Source organism: Cantharellus anzutake (assembly GCF_015039405.1).
Source record: "Cantharellus anzutake strain C23 chromosome Unknown EI90scaffold_24, whole genome shotgun sequence".
Taxonomy (NCBI): Eukaryota; Fungi; Basidiomycota; class Agaricomycetes; order Cantharellales; family Hydnaceae; genus Cantharellus; species Cantharellus anzutake.
Window position 1 is genome coordinate 693,645 of NW_024066974.1, and position 19,039 is coordinate 712,683.

The following is a 19,039-nucleotide window of genomic DNA, read 5'->3' on the forward strand; positions in this document are numbered from 1 at the left end:
CATTCTGTTTGACCTGTTTTTCTCCCGTGCTAATGGCAACCGAGCACGATCAAGCACGCATTCCTTCATCCAGGCTCTTTTCGTGTCTCGGAACTGATTGTTCGCCTTGCTGTTAGTAGGACCTTTGAATGTCATCAGCCTTTTCATGGTGATGACTACACATCCTCCCTCGGGCACTCAGTCACTCAGTCAGCCATTGCCAATTATTCACTACATCTATTTATGCGTCAGCGTCCGAACACGTACACTACATAATACTAAATAGGAATCTACGAATCCAGCGTAAAGGTGCTTAACCCCAACAACGTTAAATTCATCAGCAACGCAACCACCAGGCGCCAGATACAAGCACGAGTCCGTTCCAATAACGTGAACTGAGGAAAAGAAGAAACCCAACAAGGAAATCCCTATTGGGAGTTAGGCAAGCCTTGCCCCGCAAAGCCTAATAGCACCGATAGTCCCATTAGGCCACATTCGTACACCAACATTTCGGCCTTCAACATACGTCCCATACATCCAGTCTTAGACCATCGGGGAAGGGCAATTGAAACATTTTAAAGGTTAAAGGTGTCTGTAAAGTCCTTACTCCGCAAGAATTCTATTCCCTTCTTCCGGAAATCATCGGTAATCACGTTGAAGTCCCCATTTCCGATGTGCAACATGTGGCGTTGCCTTCCGTACTGGGGCCATTTGGGCACTGCACGACACAAATAATGCATCAGACTTTGGGAAAAGGACAAAAGTGAGGGGGGGGGGGTGGCGCTTACAGTATGGGCGGTTAGGTTGGAAGGAGTTCGCAAAGGCGACCCAGGCGCTGACCATGTATAACGAAGTTGTGCCCAGAACCGTGGTCCTGTTCTGGACAGCATACAGGCCGAATACTAGTATCGGCATCGATGCGAGGGAGGATATGAAAGTCAGAATTCTGTTCTGCAGTGGATGTGAGAGGGGCCACTCCAACTCACCAGATGGAACCTCACTTCCGTGATAAACACCCAAATATGGTGGCGCACCTGGAGCCACTTGGGTATAATGATATGACCATGCCGGATAATTCGCATTGCGCTTGACATAAGCGTCCAGCAATGCGCGTCGACCTGTGTAATATAAAATGGAAATCAACGTCATTGCTCAACATTCGTTGTTCCAAGATTCGATCGCACACACCACTGTGGAAGACAGAATCCCCGAACACGCTTGCAGCCCTCTTGTATTGATTGTGCGGCCCAAAGAACCGATCATTTTTACTTACCCTGATCGGATTATAGGGACTTCCAAGTGCGGGGATATCTGGGTATAAGTCTAGAAGAACGTTGAACAATTTCGTTTGTTCTGGGGTCGCTAAACTAAGGTTTCCGACATAAAGTAATTCTGCCGCAACAAGACAAACGGAAGTAAGTTTCTGCGCGTGGAGATAGCACAGCATGCCTATGGGGAAAAATAGTAAAGGAAAACGAACCTCTGAAATAATTCACCATTTCGTCCGAAGTGTTGAACGTGTGGGGTATAAATTGCGTCCCTTCGTCGAGGTTACACCCCGTGATGACTGGCACAGTTGCTACATTACCCCTTCTTACTTCTTCGGCCGCACCTCCCTCCTTAAAGAAAAATCCATCCACCACCCTGTTGAAAGGAAACGCGGAGTGGGTCGCATTTAACGTCACTAGTGAAGCTCGGTAAAGCGCTTCAGAGGATTTCGAACGAAGACATGATATGATAGAGGAATTGGAGGGGGGGCAACCTGCCGCTGCAACAAAGATACTTGTCCAGGGTAGAAGATCGGATACAATGGGAGCTGGGATACTGACGATGGAATGGAGCAATGATCAAACAAAATCGGAGAAGATGCGGGTGAAATAAATTTACCCTGCTGGAAATCCGCTCTCCATGATAGCACCATGGAATAAATTGTGCTGTTTTGCGTACTGTCCGCCTCCAGCGACAAGGAGAGAACCAATCCCCATCGCACCTGCCGACTCACCGAACACTGGACAGGTCGAAATTTCAAATCCATCCCGCCATTGCAAATCGATTGGAATTTACCTGTCACCCGGTCCTTATTTCCTCCGAAAGCACCAATATTCTCTTGCACCCATTTTAATGCACCGATCATATCGTATAAACCGGCGTTGAGCGTTCCAGTGGTAGGATCGGCCAGTTCAGGAGAGCCAAGGAAACCAAAGGCATTTAGACGGTAATTGAAGGAGACGAAGATGACAGATTCGTTCTGAGTATTCGAATCATCGTCACAACGACGTTGGGCGTCAAAAATTGGGGGATGAGATGCCGGAAGGAATTGCTCATACCAGAAAAACGCTCTGCCTGACGATCTCTGTGCCATTGAAGGTTTGCGACGCACCCGTAGTAAAGCTTCCTCCATAAATCCAAACCATGACGGGAAGATTCGCACTACGGGGCAGGTTCGAGGGACGGAAAACGTTGATAAAGAGACAATCTTCAGATAAGTCAGAGACTGTTATGTCCAGGGTGCCCTAAAAACGAATCATCGGAGAAGTTAGGGAAAGATCAACAAGGGAGAGAGAACATACTGGGCGAATCGGTTGCAAACATGCGTTCCCGAACTTGGTGGCATCTATCGTTTCACTTGCATTCACCGTCAACGGTTGGGGCTTCGCAAACCTCAGCTCGCCCAATGGCGGCTGAGCATAGGGAATGCCCAAAAAATAATCCTGACCAAATTGAGGCACACTGAGACCTGTAAGGAGACCTTGAGCTAGTTGAACCTGAGGCCCAGTCAAGTTGGTGGGAGATGGGACACCATCCGTCCAGCGAGGAGATGCAAGGAATGACCACCCAGAAGGATGACTGAAGGGCGGTAGTGAAAGCACTGAACAGCACAGAGAAAGGACCACGAGGAGAATGCTCTTCATCGCTGGCTTTGGCTTCGTAGTCACTATGTAACTACTGCCTGTAAGTGAGTGATGCTCTGTAGGATAGGCGGTAAATGTCAAGCTGTTTCGCTTTAAGGTGGTGCTGTGATCACAGCTTTGCTGAAAAATAATGATTACATAAAAGAAGGGCACGTTTCATGGGAGGCGGATTATATTACATATTGGTGATTAGTCCAGGGAACTTCGTGGTAATGGCAATGGATCGAAGAGGCATTGCATGGGAAAATCAAATCTGGAGGTTGTTCGCTCCGGGTGGGCATGGCAATACATAAGATGCAGAGCATTACACGGACATCGAAGGTTCCGTTTTCAATCCAGTTGCAATCCAGCACTCAATATGGGAAATGGAATCGGGGTCTTGCGCCCGTGTTCTTGTTGCCTGTCGTTGAATGTATGACGACTGCACAGCCACCGGACAGCCTGACGCGCAATTGACTTTTTCGCAAGACTTTCGTGCAGGGCAGGGCTAGCCTCTATGACTGCTGATCGTGTGATCGTGGGCGCTAGAATAATAATTTCCGCAAAAATAAGAAGAAACTTCTTGTTGGAATTACGACTCACTGGGGGCGGAGATGCGTGCCCGGTGTTTATGTGGTGATTCATGTGGTATTACTAAGCACAGGAGTTGCCTTACATGGGACCGCTCCGTCATAGATTTCATTTTGTCTATAAATAAGTACACAACTGACGTTCACAATTTTGTACATCTGGTCTCGCGAGTGTAGCCGCTGAGGTAGCGAATTGCCTTATACGAAATCCCTCTAGAGGCTGGTGTCCTGCCTACGAAATCCTTAGAAGCCTCGACAATATGAACTGAGGAACCGATGAAGTGCCAGAAAAGTGAGCCTCAAATTCAAAAGGGGATCTCAGCGCTAAATTCGTCGCATGTCAGCATTTCGGCTTTCAACATAGGGGTTTGATATGGTCACGATGCCGCGTGGCTCCCCGCGCCCGGCCGGCCGTACGCTGTGCCAATGTATGGCATCACACTACCATCTGGCACCGCATCCCGGTCATCGCGCGCCCGACTTTGCTCACGTTAATTATTCCTAGCGCCACATTGCACTGTAATAGAAGAGATGCATGATTCCTAGTGATGATAATCATCAGTTCAACAGTTCTCTCCTCTCGCTGACATTCTAAATGTAAGTATGCTGCCACTTTGGCATAACAACATCCAGTTTCAGACATTCTAGAGGCTAAACATGTCCGTAGAGTCCTTGCTCTTCAAAAACTCTATCCCTTTCTCCCGGAAATTATCAGCGATGACGTCAAAGTCCCCGTTCCCGATGTGCAACAGATGGCGTTGCTTCCCATACTATTTGGGCACTGCGATACAAACGATGCATTAGATTTTAAGGAAAAGAACAGGAGTAACAAAACGGGAGAGGGGGACCCACAGTATGGGCAATTGGGTTGGAAGGAATTCGCAAATGCAGACCATGTATAACGAGGTCATTCCCAGAACTGAGGTTTTGTTCTGAACAGCGTAGAGTCCGAATACTAATAGCGCGGGTGGTGCGGATACTAAATGGAATCATCATGGAGCGGACCAAGGGAGGGGTGCGAGGCATGAGGACGATCAGGACTTCAGAATCCTGCTCTGCAGTGAAACGGCATTGTAACTCACCAGATGCAGCCTCGCTTCCATGACAGATACTAAAATATGCCGGGGTTCCCGTACAAAGGTATGGATAGGGCACGTCGCGCTTGACATATGCATCCAGCAACGCGTCGACCTATATGATTTCCAGCATCAGATAAACCAACACCATTGTGGGGCATTGGTCCCTCCAAGAATCCCCCATCAGAGCGGACGGTAGGGCAAGTGTTGTTGGCTCTAGCGTCGCTTCACTAACGTTTCTGACGTAGAGCCCTATCATGGAGAGCGGAGGTCCAGCCAGGAAAATTGTTTCACCCTTCGCTTCACTTCTCCGATTTCCAAATCCTTCATTTGATGCCAGTATCCCCGTTCGCACTGTGTCCGACCTCCTACCCTGAACGAATATCTCCGCTGCCGCGGCAGCTGTCTTCCCTCCAATTCCTCGATCACATTATGCCTTCACTCGAAATCCTCTGAAGTACTTTATCAAGGTTCACTCGTGACATTAAATGGGAACGACCCAAGACCCCCCTTCATCCGAGTGGTGGATGCATTCTTTTTCAACGTGCCGCAGAAGAGGTGAGAAGGGGTAAGTAATGTAGCGGCTGTACCCATCATCACAAGATGCAATCTTGATGAAGGGACTTGTACTGCGCACGCTTGATACTACCATTGAACGAAATGGTGGATTATTTCAGAGGTGCGTTTCCTTTGGCTGTTTCCTGCATTCCTCCTGTGGAGAAATGTTGAACTCACATGACTCTTATTCTGCTCGTCTTGTTCACTATAAAATAGGTTGTACTGTTCCACAAAATCCCCGCCTTAACGGGTTGTAATTTCAAATTCTCATCACCCATTGCAAATTTGTCGGACTCACTCATACCGGAAACTCTGCCCGACGATCGCCAAGCCATCATATGGTTGTGACGTTCCAATATAAAAACCAAACCATTACGGGAATGGACAGATTATTACGAAGTCATAGAGGCTGGAGTCCTGCCTAAATGGACAGGTAAGTTAGAGGCAGGAAGATGTTGCTAAGTCTGACAAGTCGGAGGCTGTCGGGCCTGTCGGGCCCACCCAGGGCAATCTAAAGGGCAACATTTACCTGCAAAAGTTGGAGGGAAATCAACATGAGAACAACATACTTCGGTCGGTTGCAAAACATGCCTTTGCGTATTTGGTGGCATCTACCTTGTGACTGGAGTGATGAGAATTGTGGTGCCTAACCAGAGATGTCACCTCGTATAGATTTTGAGTTTGTCAGTAACTAACTGGACCCGGGAAGAGAAAGCTTCCTCATCATCCGCTATATGTAGCTGGCCACGATACCGCCAGAGTATACTAGAGCCATCCCAGGTGAGCCGCTCTGGGCTCATAGCCTGTTGGAGTGGCTGCGGGAGTCGAGATTGGGCTTTGACGCAACTTTTTTGGCACTCTGCCCGCGGCTCCAGTTCAATGGAGCTTAGCATACGGTGTCGGATCTTCGGAATGCAGTCGAAATCGCAGGAGGGGGGACTCGTCTTGAATTAACAATGATGGGGTGGTCCTCCCTCTTGCTTAGAACTTCCTCGAAGGTCATTTTGCTGATAAGTGAGAGCAGAGTTCTCGAGGAAGTGTAGAAACACGAAGTGAACGAGCAACGAGGTGAAAACGCCCTGCTGCCACTCGCATACTCCGAAGATCCTCCGTATGCTAAACTCCATCGAACTGGAGCTGCGGGCAGAATGTCAAAAGATCGCATCAAAGTCCAGTGAGGCCCATCTCGCCTCCCCTGCAGCCGTTTCAACATATACTGCGCATTTGCACAATGATTATCCGATCGGCGTGTTTCGCCGCGATCCCGAATTGGGTTGATTCGGCCGGGGATTCCCCTTATCACTCTATTCCCTGTGTTGCAATGTAAGTGGTGCAGTCTTGCTGCCTGGGGCGAGTAGGATCCCATATGATTTCTGGTAATTGTTGCCGACTTTTCTCCAGCTCTCGGCCTTGCCCATTGCGCGCTTTACTGACGTTACTAGGAATCGAGCGGATAGGCACTCAGTTCCTAGGCAAGACTCCAGCCTACTAAGTTCCAACGATGTGAACAAACAATGCAGTTACAATATCAATGGCATGATGCTCGCAAACACAACTAGAAATCTCACACTTCTGTTCCAACGAATATGAACTAAGGGGAAAAGAAGAAATCCGGCGAAAAATCCCAACGGTTGCGAAGGTGCCTCCAGCGCGTCTAACCGTCGACTTGGCACTATTCCTTCGGATTAGGCTATATCCCGAGTCACACGTTAGCATTTTAGTTTTTCGGTGGTCCAGTCTCAATCATTGACGAGAAGAGTAGTATCTTTAGAGATTAAACGTGTCCGTAAATTCCTTTCTTTGCAAGAATTCCATCCCCTTCTTCCGGAAATCATCAGTGATGACATCGAAGTTCCCATTCCCGATATTCAACATATGGCCTCGCTTTCCGTACTTGGGCCAATTGGGCACTGAATTCGACGCAAACAATGAATCTGAACATCCGGAAAAGAACGGAAAAGAGCAGGTGGCGGCTTACAGTATGGGCGGTTAGGATGGAGGGAGTTCGCAAAGGCAACCCAGGAGCTGACCATGTATAACGAGGTCATACCCGGAACCGAGGTTTTGTTCTGGGCAGCGTACAGGCCAAATACTAATATCCAATCAAGGCAAGCGAGAGCATGAAGATCAGAATCCCACTTCTTTGTAATGAAAAGAACTCACCGGACGGAGCCTCACTTCCGTGATAAACACCCAAGTATGCCGGTGTGTCTGGTATTACTTGGGTGTAAAGGTATGTCCATGCGGGATAATCCACATTGCGCTTGACATATGTGTCCAGCAATGCACGTCGACCTATATAATGTCCCGCATTGGACCAATATTAACGCCGTTGGTAGGCATTCGTTGCCCCAAGAGTTCGTCCAATGGATCATGGCACACACCACTCTGGTAGGCACCATCCCCAAACAAACTTGCAGCTCTCTTGTACTGATTATTCTGGCCAAAAAATCGATCGTCTTTACTTGCCCCGACTGGATTATAGGGACTTCCAATGGCAGGAATATCGGGATATAACTTCAGAAGGACCTTGAAGAGCTTCGTTTGCTCTGGTGTCGCTGCACTGAGATTTCCAACATAAAGCAACTCTGTGCCAACATGGCAAACGGAATAAAAGTAATGTAAGCTTCTCCATATGGAGAATAATATAGCCCTTCTCCGTAGAAGTCCAGGAAACGAACCTCTGAAATAATTCACCATTTCGTTCGTAGTATTGAACGTATGCGGTACAAATAATGTCCCTTCGTCGAGATTGCACCCAGCGATAACGGGCACAGTTGCTACATCGCCCCTTCGGACCTGTTCGGCTGCGCGTTTCCCCTTATCAAAAAAGAATCCATCCACAACTCGGGGGAAAGCGAGTGCATACTTAGTGGCATTTAACGCCACGAGTGAAGCTTGATAAAGTATTTCAGAGGGTTTTGAACGAAGGCATGATATGATCGGGGAGTTGGAGGGGGGACAGCCTGCCGCTCCAGCGAAGATATTTGTCCAGGGAAGGAGATCGGACACAACGGGAACGGGGATACTAGTGGCGGCAATCAGACAAAGGACTCGAAGACCGGAGAAGGAAAGGAAGGTACGGGTGGAACAAACTTGCTGGGGCTCCGCTCTCCATGATGGCACCATGAAATAAGTTGTGCTGTTCCACATAATGTCCCCCTCCAGCGACAAGGAGAGACCCAATCCCGATCGCACCCGCCGACTCACCAAATACTTGACAGCCGTAAATTCACATTGCCGCCATGAATTGATCAGAACCTACCTGTCACTCGATCCTTATCTCCTCCAAAAGCACCAATATTCTCCTGTACCCATTTCAATGCACCGATCATATCGTGTAGGCCAGCGTTGAGCGCTCCGACCTCAGAATCGTGCCCCAACTCAGGAGAGCCAAGGAAACCGAACGCGTTTAGACGGTAATTGAAGGAAATATAGATGACAGATTCGTTCTGAATAGTCAAAACATCGCCACAACAGGGTTGCATGTCAGAAAATAGGGCTGAGTGTGCTGGAAGTACTACTTAAACCAGAAAAACACTCTGCCCGACGATCACCGATCCATTATACAGTTGTGATGCACCAAGAGTAAAAGCTCCTCCATGGATCCAAACCATTACAGGAAGTTTTGAGCCGTGGGCCAGGTTTGAAGGTCGGAAGATGTTGATAAAAAGGCAATCTTCTGACAAGTCAGAAGTTGTTAGACCTGTAGTGGTTGAAAAGGAAGTTGTTGTTATGCCTGTGGTCTAAAAAAAAAGTCATCCACGAGATCTGGGGGGAATCAAAACGAGAGGACATACGCTGGTCGGTTGCAGACAGGCTTTTCCGTACCTGGTGGCGTCTATCTTGTGAGTCGTATTCAGTTTCGGTGGTTGTGGCTTCGCAAACCTCAACCCGCCCAATGGAGGTTGAGCATAGGGGATGCCCAGGAAATAATCCTGGCCGAATTGAGACATGCTCAGACCTGTGATGAGACCCTGTGCTAGTTGGACCTGAGGCCCGATCAGGTTGGTGGGAGCTGGGACACCATTTCCCCAGCGAAGTACAGGCAATGACGGCTGCCCACCCGTGTGCAATGAAGGATGACGGACGGACGGCAGCGAAAACACCGAATAGAAGAGCGAAAGAACCACGACGAGAACGTTTCTCATCTGCACCTTCGTAGTCACCATTGTCAGCCCTGATATGACTTAGCTTCTGGAGACTGCTGCTGATGAACAACACACTGCGGTGTGGCAAAGCCTTTTCGCTTTCGCTGACTGCAAGTTCACGCTGTGATCCTAGGCTCTTCCGACGGAGAGGCGTAGGCAAAAGTAGCCAACACGGATGGAAACCAGATGGGAAAGCCCCTGGCCTTCTCATAGAGGTGATGAAGAAGAGAGCAGGTTGTGACAACGGTGACCGATAGCCGATCAAGGAGTCGCGGTGGAATTCCCTGGATCAGGCTGGGTAGTAGGGAAAGAATATGCCCAACCTAGTGCAACGCTCTCAATCCAATCCTACCGCATCATGCCTCTCACCCCTGGAAACGCAGGGTCCAAGACCCTTGAAGACGCAAGTAGTGATTTCACCTAGTACTCGTGGCTCAATCAATATAAGTGGGTTGTTAGCCAACTTCGTGTACTGAGGAAATTTTACGGGAGAAGTTTTCAGGTGCCCGTAGTTTTTTTCAATTGCAACATTACAGTCAGGTCGGCCTTGCCCGTCGTTCGCTTACTCCATGCATCCTCGTACGTTGAGTAATGCTTTGTCAATCACTGTAAGGCTCTCTGCTGTGACTCTCTGTTGTCCGGCCTTCCTGGCTCCCATTCTTAGGAACCAATGGATTTAAAATCTCAGCGTTTGGAAGCTGTTGGGATACAAGTCATGATCCCGGCCGACAGCAATGTGCTGTGCTAGCACTCAACATCCCACTAGCCTTCCCGACGCAACTGCGCGCCCTGTAGCACAGCCTATTAGTTAAACATAATGTATCATAGCGTCTGCCTTACCTCGTTGAGTGTAGCTGCCAAGCTACGTCCATATCGGGCTGGTTATAACAATCAACACTCCCACCAGAGTGCAAAATACGTCCTCCATGACTCGTCGTTCTACGTTACGAGTCTGAGTTCGACAACGCCCTCTTTGCTCCCCGGACTGTCAGATTTCTAGCAACGTTGTACACGTCGCAGTGGTGGTACATATTGATCTCTCTTATGGCCTCACGGTAATGCAGGCATCCATTAGATGAAACCATGGCGTAGTACCAGGCAGGACCAAACTTTATTGGGAGTTACATGAGGAATTGTCGATACACAAGAACTTGCTCTTCTATAATTACTATGATATAATGCTCATTGTGTCTTCTTGTTCTATCTCCTACTCTGCCTCCTCTTCGTCTCGCTCGTATTCCTGGTCCATCATTGTGGTACATCTGCATGGGGCTGGGCAGTTCACGCATTCGAGTAGCGGAATGGTTCCAGCAAACACAGAATGGATGCCATTGGTGTTGCCGAACGGTTGAGGAGTCCGTCCATATGTCACATCATGATCCCAACATGTAGATTATCTTGGGCGCCACAGGGCCTCAAGCCAAACTGAATTAGGTTCTTGTGTATATGTAGGGGTGGGTGCAAATTTGGACCAAAGTGGCTTGGCGCCCATTTAACTGACGCTCTTGTATGTAGCCAATGTGTCATATTCATGCATATCCGATCCTGACCCGACTCCCGGACCTCCTTCTTCACCACCTCTGGAGTCCTACCCTACCACTGTCCATTCCGATATTCACCTTCGGTCCTGACACCACACCTCTCACCCCCCCATGCCACCTCCACTCCTCCGTCCTTCTCCTGTCCCATCTCCGTCCGCTCCAATACTCACCTCAGACTGAACACCACTCCTCTCGCCACCCTCCTCCTACTCCTCCTCCCACTCCCCTGCTCCCTCCTCACAACACCTCCACCCTTCTGTCATCCTCCTACCCTTTCCTGTCTGCTCTGATACTCACCTTTGGACCTGACAACTCTCCTTTCCGCCACTCCTTCCCTCTGCCCTTTTCCCTCTCTCTTCCCTCTGGTCCTCTTCTGCCGACCTCCTGCCAAGTTACGACCTTCCGCTGCTGTCCCATACCTCGTACTTGGACACTGCTCGTACCTTTGCTCCGAGACTCCATCATAGCCCCTACCTCGGACTTTGACTCCACCTTGGCCTTAGTCCATTGCATTGGTGACCTCATACTATGTAAACACCATTGCCAATATTCCTTGGACTTTCAACCCCACCTCCGTAACCTCCATAAGCTCTGCAACCCCTGAGCTCCATGGATCATCTTCGGCACTTTCGCCGCCTGTAATGTATCTCTCGGGTTTTCCCCTCATCCCTATTTGGACTGCTGCTTCTTCCCATTCTAGCCAGTTAGTCATCATCTGTCATATCTGTGCATACCCGATCCCGACCCGACTCCCGGACCTCCTCCTTCACCACCTCCGGAGTCCTACCCTACCGCTGTCCGTTCTGATATTCACCTTCGGTCCTGACACCACACCTCTGCTTACCTCCCATGCCACCTCCACTCCTCTGTCCCTCTCCTCTCCTATCTCCGTCTGCTCCGATACCCACCTCGGACCGAACACCACCCCTCCTGCCACTGTCAGGGACAGCTCCGAAAGCGGTGAGGTCCCTGCACGTGGGACTCGGTGGGACGAGTAGCAGCTGTGCGTAGCGGCGATCCTGTCACAGGGTGAGCGTCCCCGACCACTTAAGCTGAAGTGGGAAGTTGAGAAGAAGGCTGCTTCTTCTGTTCCCACCCCAGGCACTATTATACATGTGGCCAGGGTCATGTGGAGGAAGCCATGTCATCTCCGCACACAGCCACACCTCCCTGGGTGTCTCCACAGGAGATCCTGGAGGTGGCCGCTCAGTAGGCAGGAGTGTGCATGGCGCATGCGGCGATCAGGGGGGCAGGGTCAGGTATGTAGTAGTACATGGAGAAAGGGAAATCAACCGTAGAATAGAAATAGAAATAGAGATAGAGATAGAGAGAAGGGGGAAAATGGGGGAGGGGAGATGGGGAGTGATAATGGGGTAGTGTGGTACGGCACGGGGTGCAGCGTGACTACTCCTCCTACTCCTCTGCTCCCTCCTCACAAAACCTCCACCCTTCCGTCATCCTCCTACTCCTCTCCTGTCCACTCCGATACTCACCTTTGGACCTGACAACTTTCCTTTCCGCCACTCCTTCCCTCTTCCCTCTCTCTCTCTTCCCTCTGGTCCTCTTCCACTGACCTCCCACCAAGTTATGACCTTCCACTGCTGTCCTGTACTCCGTACTCAGGCACCGCTCGTACCTTTGCTCCGAGCCTCCGTCATAGTTCCTACCTCGGACTTTGACTCCACCTCGGCCTTAGTCCATTGCATTGGTGACCTCATACTACGTAAACACCATTGCCAATATTCCTCGGACTTTCAACCCTGCCTCCGTAACCTCCGTAAGCTCCACAACCCCTGAGCTCCATGGATCATCTTCGACACTTTCACCACTTGTAATGTATCTCTCGCATTTTCCCCTCATCCCTATTTGGACTGCTGCTTCTTCCCATTCTAGCCAGTTAGTCATCACCCCCACTTCTCTTCATCCTCCTGCCCCTCTGGGCCTCACCCTCCTTACCTCCTTTTGGACGTACCACAGATTCTGCCTTATGACCTTTGGTACCGCTCCGCTTCTGTCATCCCTTTGTTCCTGTTCAGACGCCTTCGTTCTGATTCGGATCCCCTTTGTTTCCTTGTGCTTTCGCCCCCTCCATTATATATATTGGCGCTTGTGCATACTCGTTTTAGGCTTAGTCTAAAATCGACCTGAAATGCCCCCTAGAGACTTCCTGCTCACCTACTGTGAAATTAAGGACCAAATGGACAAACAGCAATGGCACAGCGCTCCGCTTGAGTCGCTGAGGCCAAGGTCCCTCCTTGCTAAGTCTCCGGTTCCCCTCCAGAATCGTCCACCCTTGCCCAGTTCTAACATCATCCCCACTTCCCCTCGTCCTCCTGCCCCTCTGGGCTTCGCCCTCCTTACCTCCTTTCAGACGTACCACAGGTTCTGCCTTATGACCTTCGGTACCGCTCCGCTTCTGTCATCCCTTTGTTCCCGTTCGGACATCTTCGTTCCAATTCGGATCCCCTTTGTTCCTTGTGCTTTCGCCCTCTCCATTATATATATCGGTGCTTGTACATACTCATTTTAGTACTTAGTCTAAAATCGACCTGAAATGCCCCCTAGAGACTTCCTGCTCCCCTCCTATGAAATTAAGGACCAAATGGACAAACAGCAATGGCACAGCGCTCCGCTTGAGTCGCTGAGGCCAAGGTCCCTCCTTGCTAAGTCTCCGGTTCCCCTCTGGAATTGTCCACCCTCGCCCAGTTCTAACACAATGGTGGTGTGCCCTGCCACCCTAAGTAACGACGGATAAGGCGATCAATGGCTTTGAGACAACAGTGTTCAAGAGACAATGTTTTGGATAGAGCCTTTGAACCAAGGCCATGAGCAGTGCTGGTGCATGCCAAGCTGGGGGCTGACAGACAGACTGTGAAACAGAAGCTGGTACTTGCATGTCCTGAATCTAACTAATAAATAATTGCTGAGGGACTACTTTTTCGAGATTTGATTGACTCGGTTTGCCCTGAAGCCAGGTTTCGGACCATTTTGATTGGCTGCTCCATCTTACCTGATCCTTATTGATGCTGAGGGTCTCTAGGCATCTCTGTTTCTCCTTCTCTCCTCCCAGGCTTTTTATATTTATATGGCACAGTGTATCTGTTCACCCACACCCACCTGAGGGACTCAGGAGTGGAGGGACCTTGGCCTCAGCGACTCAAGTGGAGTGCTGTGCCACTGCTTGTTGTCTAAGGTGGTCCTTAACTTCAGGTTAGCAGGGGGAGTCTCTTTGGGGGACAATCCAGTCATCATGGTCGTCAATTTCAGACTGGGGGTACAGGAACTATGTACAGAGTGTATATATAACGATTCAGGAGTGGAGTCAGAGAACAAAGGGAACTGGAAGGAGGACAAAGGGAGACTGGATGAGGGGACAACCCCAAGGGCCAAGGGTTGGAACTCTATGGTGCTTCCCAAAAGGGCAAGGCCAAGAGGGGAAGGAGTGGAGGGGGTTGTGGGGAATGACAGCTGACTAATATGGAAAGGAAGCAGCTGTCTAAATAAGCAAGAGGATTAAATGGCCCCATACAGTAGAGACTGCAGGGTCTGGAGTAAGTTCCGGAGGTCCGGAGTCAGAAGTCTAAGTCCGGAATATTGGCTAGAGGTAATAAATGAAATGTAATAAGGAGTACAAGGAGATAAGATGGAGGAGGTCAAAGTCTGGAGGTGGAGATGTGACTGGAGTTCTGGAGGTGGAGGTGCGATGGGGTTCCAGTACAGGAGTCTGGAGCCGGAGGTATGGAGCATTGCAAACTCTGGTCTGGAAGGTACAAGGTTGGGATCGGACCCAGATGTCAGGGCACACCCCACCTGACCCCGCGCTGCGCCACCCTACTCCGCTTCCCCACTATCACTCTTTGTTTCTTCTTTCTTTCTATTTCCGTTCCATGGTCGACTTCCCCTTCTCTATGTATTACTAACACACCTAACCCTGCTCCCCCGATCGCCGCGCCTGCCACGCGCATTCCTGCTCACAGAGTGGCACACCTCTGGGATCTCCCACAGAGATACCCAGGGGAGTGCGGCTGTGTGCAGGGATGACGTGGCTCCTCCCATGTGACCCCGACCGCATGTATATAATAGCACCTGGGGTGGGAACAGAAGAAGCAGCCTTCTTCTCAACTTCCCACTTCAGACTAAGTGGTCGGGGACGCTCACCCCGCAACGGGACCGTTGCTACACATAGCCGACACCTGTCCCATCGAGTCCCTCGCGCCAGGACCTCGCCGCTTTCGGAGCTGTCCCTGACACCAGAGTAAACCAGAGTCGGACCAGATGTAATGTTGGAGATTGTGTTGGAGCCAGAGGTAGAGTGGGCTTTCAACAACCAACAGGGGGAAGAGGAGGTGGAGGAAGTGGAGTTCTGGAGGAGGAGATGGGGGTCCAGAAACAGGAGTGGAGGTCCGGAGTTGTATGGATATGACAGCAACAGCCCATTTCATAGGACAATTCATGACTGCAACCGGAACCAGTGGTCAAGAATTCAGTCTCAACATTGGTGCTTATAGTGCAAAGGTTCGTTCAGTCATCAAAGGTACAATGGAAAAGTCACTGCAACTAAAAAAAAAAACAGGACAAAACTCTACTTTGATTCAAAGTGCATTTGCACTTTCACAACTCTAACCATCATTTTGATAAATCCAGAATTCCACAACTGGGTTCGAATATTGATGTGCAAGCTAAATGGAAACACAACTCCATGAATCATACACATTGGGTCATCAAAAACATTTCCTATGTAGGACCAGTATCTACCATGGATGGAGCAGCAGATACAGGCTCATTATCCTCCCCCAACAAATGCAAACATCTGTTTGGTTCCATGAAACCCACTCAGTCCACTGCCATGGCAGATGTCAATCACACTACACATCCCTCCCAATTGACCACCACCAAGTCAACAGCTTGGACAAACCACAACAATGGAAGAAGCAGAGAATACAGAAAATGGAAAGTGGAAAGGAAAAGGAAAAGCAGGCAAATGTGAGAGTATCCTGACACCTGGATGGAAATCCCAACATGCCATCTGGACATTACAGACGTCTTGGATAGATAACCACTGTGAATATGTTTGAAACTGTGAGTCCAGTAATCATGCCATGCAAACTTCATGTTGGCTGTAGCAACTGTTCAGTGCATTCAGTGTCCATTGGAAATGAGGTACGTTAGCTGTAAGCTCCAATCTGAAACATATTCAACTCCACCTGCCCTCACCAGCTGTCATATCCATACATACCCAATCCTGATGCAACTCCTGGACCCCTTTCCACCACCTCCAGAGTCCTACCTATTCCCATCTGCTCTGATCTCCACCTTCAGATCTGACCCCACCCTCCACTCTCTCCTGACTAATCTCCACCAAGGTATGACCTCCCATTCCCATCCCATATCCCAAACTTGGACACCGATCATACCTCCACTCCAAGACCCTTTCCTGGTCCCAACCTTGGACTTTGACACCACTCCAGCTTAAGTCCATTGCATTGGTGACCTCTTTTCATGTAAACGCCATTGCCAATATTCCTTGGACTTTTAATCCCACCTCCATAAGCTCTGCTACCTCCAAGCCTCATGGACCTACCTTGGCACCTTCACCATTTGTAGTGTATACTTTGCATTTCTCCCTCACCCTTATTTGGACTACTGCTTCTTTCTATTTTAGCCAGTTAGTCATCCACCCCACTTCCCCTCATCCTCCTGCCCCTCTGGGCCCTCACCCTCCTTACCTCCTTTTGGATGCACCATAGAGTCTAACCCTTGACCCTCAGTGCAGTTCCTAACCCATACTCCCCTTTGTCTCCATTCGGACACCTTTGTTCCATTTCAGAGCCCCTTTGTTTCTCATACTTCTGTCTCCCCTTTATATATAGACATTGTACATACCTGTTTGCTCCTCAGTCAGTAAATGACCTGAGCAACCTAAACCAACTAGAACTCGATGTGAACCAACTTGGATCCCCCCCAGAGACTTCACCCTTAGTATGTCTGAAATTAAGGACCAGCAGGACAAACAGCAATGGCACAGTGTCAGGGCACACTGTCATATCCCAGATCTTCCACCTCCCTCTGCTCTATCCCTACATGACTCCTATGACCTCCACCAGCCCTCCCAATCTCTCTCCGCTACCTCTGGTTGATGCCAACGACCCTAGGACTACCTCCTCCTCCTCCTCTCTCCTGCTCTGCCACCCACCTATGTCTGCATCACATCCAGACCTCTACCACTGTTAGAACTGGGCGAGGGCAGATGATTCTGGAGGGGAACCGGAGACTTAGCAAGGAGGGACCTTGGCCTCAGCGACTCAAGTGGAGTGCTGTGCCATTGCTGTTTGTCCATTTGGTCCTTAATTTCATAGGTGGCAAGCAGGAAGTCTCTAGGGGGCATTTCAGGTTGATTTTAGACTAAGGGCCTAAAACGAGTATGTACAAGCACTGGTATATAATGGAGAGGGCGGGAGCATGAGGAAACAAGAAAGATCCAAATCAGAACAATGGCATCCAAACGGGACAAAGGGAAGACAAAAGTGGAGCAGTACCAAAGGTCATAGGTCAGAACCCGTGGTATGTCCAAAAGGAGATAGGGAGGGCAAGGCCCAGAGGGGCAGGAGGGTGAGGGGAAGTGGGGATGATGACTAACTGGCTAGAATGGGAAGAAGCAGCAGTCCAAATAAGGATGAGGGGGAAATGCGAAAGATACATTACAAGCAGCGAAAGTGCCAAATATGATCCATGGAGCTCGGAGGTCACGGAGCTTACAGAGCTTATGGAGGCAGGGTTGAAAGTCCAAGGAATATTGGCAATGGTGTTTACGTAGTATGAGTGTCAGGGACTCGTCCGGGGTCGAGGGGGTCCGGGTATAGCGTCCGGGACCGAGAGCCTGGCAGGGGGCGGATCGGGCGTGCGTACTGACAGGCCCGATGTGGGACAGTGGTCCCTGGCCACTTAGACTGAAGTGGAAGGTTGGTATTATCATTAAAGGAGAGATATTGTACTGCTTACCTGAAGTGGAAGGTTGAGAAGAAGGCTACTTCTTCAGTTCCCACTTCAGGTTCGTTTATATACATGCGGCTTGGATCACATGACGGGTGCCACGTCACCCTCGCACACAGCCGTAACCACCCGGGTGTCTCCGTGGGAGATCCCAAGGGTATCCGGTGCAGGCGCGCGTGCTGGGCGCAGCGGGAGGTCGCCCGAGGTGCCTGGGCCAGGTACATGGTGGGCACGCTGCAGATGGGTCAATTGTACATTGATACAGAGAAAGTTGTCCATGTGGAATAAAGGGAGAATAAAGAAGAAGTAAGATAAGGAGAAACTGAGGAGGGGAGGATGAGGGGGGAAGAAGGGAAAGGGGGAGGAGGTAAGGGAGGGTGGACCGGCGGGGTACCGGGTCAGGTTGGGCCGGGTGGAGCCGGGTCAGGCGGGTGTGCCCTGACAATGAGGTCACCAATGCAATGGACTTAAGCCAAGGTGGAGTCAAAGTCTGAGGTTGGAACTATGACAGAATCTCAGAGCGAAGGTACAAGCGATGTCCGAGTACAGGGTACGAGACAGCGGTGGAAGGTCATAACTTGGCGGAGGTTTGGTGGGAGAGGGTCAGAGGGAAGAGGGAGAAGAGAGGAGTGGGGTGAGGAGTGGAGGAGAGGAAAGGTGTCAGGTCTGAAGGTGAGTATCAGAGTGGATGGGGGAAGGGTAGGAGAGTGACAGAAGGGTGGAGGTGTTGTGAGGGGTGAGAGGAGGATTGGTGTCAGGTCCGAAGGTGAATATCGGAATGGACGGTGGTAGGGTAGGACTCCAGAGGTGGTGAAGATGGAGGTCCGGGAGTCAGATCGGGATCGGGTATGTACAGATATGACAACCACCATACCTCCACCTCCTCGGTGTCAGGGCACACCCGCCTGACCCGGGTCCACCCGGACCCACCTGGCCACACCACACCCGCTCCCCGCTGTCTATCCCCCTCCCTCCTCCTTCCTCCCTCTTCTTTCTGCTTTCTTTATTTCATTCTTCTCATCTTCCTCTTCCTGTTTATTTCTTTCTATCTACACGGACCACCTTCCTTTGTATCGATGTACTATTGACCCATCCGGCCCACACACCCCGGACGGCTTCCCGCCGTGCCCAGCACGCGCGCATGCAGCGGACGCTCTCGGGATCCCCCACGGGGACACCCGGATGCCTGCGGCTGCCCCCGAGGATGACGTGGCACCCATCATGTGACTCAAGCCGCATGTACATAAATGTACCTGAAGTGGG

At 50.2% G+C, this 19,039-nt stretch overlaps 3 protein-coding genes across 3 annotated transcripts; all 3 read right to left on the minus strand.

The window, feature by feature from the left end:
* Positions 1-198: 198 nt before the first annotated feature.
* Positions 199-2,891, minus strand: EI90DRAFT_3154766 (Alpha/Beta hydrolase protein; the record flags this gene model as incomplete). Its single annotated transcript, XM_039065949.1, has 9 exons — positions 199-697; positions 768-881; positions 966-1,097; positions 1,168-1,402; positions 1,476-1,803; positions 1,867-1,987; positions 2,044-2,227; positions 2,307-2,492; positions 2,550-2,891. 9 exons carry the CDS (start codon positions 2,889-2,891, stop codon positions 555-557), a joined length of 1,785 nt encoding a protein of 594 aa, XP_038915947.1. The 3' UTR covers positions 199-554.
* A 2,819-nt stretch (positions 2,892-5,710) lies between these two features.
* On the minus strand, positions 5,711-6,697 carry EI90DRAFT_1066887 (uncharacterized protein). The gene is made up of 2 exons (XM_039051458.1): positions 5,791-6,697; positions 5,711-5,740 (listed from the first exon to the last, which is right to left on the minus strand). Exon 1 carries the CDS (start codon positions 6,458-6,460, stop codon positions 5,981-5,983), a length of 480 nt encoding a protein of 159 aa, XP_038915948.1. The 5' UTR covers positions 6,461-6,697; the 3' UTR covers positions 5,711-5,740; positions 5,791-5,980.
* Positions 6,698-7,186: 489 nt separating this feature from the next.
* Positions 7,187-9,245, minus strand: EI90DRAFT_2920579 (Alpha/Beta hydrolase protein; the record flags this gene model as incomplete). The annotated part of the gene is made up of 7 exons (XM_039054752.1): positions 7,187-7,389; positions 7,479-7,680; positions 7,792-8,122; positions 8,187-8,310; positions 8,360-8,546; positions 8,625-8,800; positions 8,891-9,245. The coding sequence occupies 7 exons, from the start codon at positions 9,243-9,245 to the stop codon at positions 7,187-7,189; spliced, it is 1,578 nt and encodes a 525-aa protein (XP_038915949.1).
* Between the last annotated feature and the right edge of the window lie 9,794 nt (positions 9,246-19,039).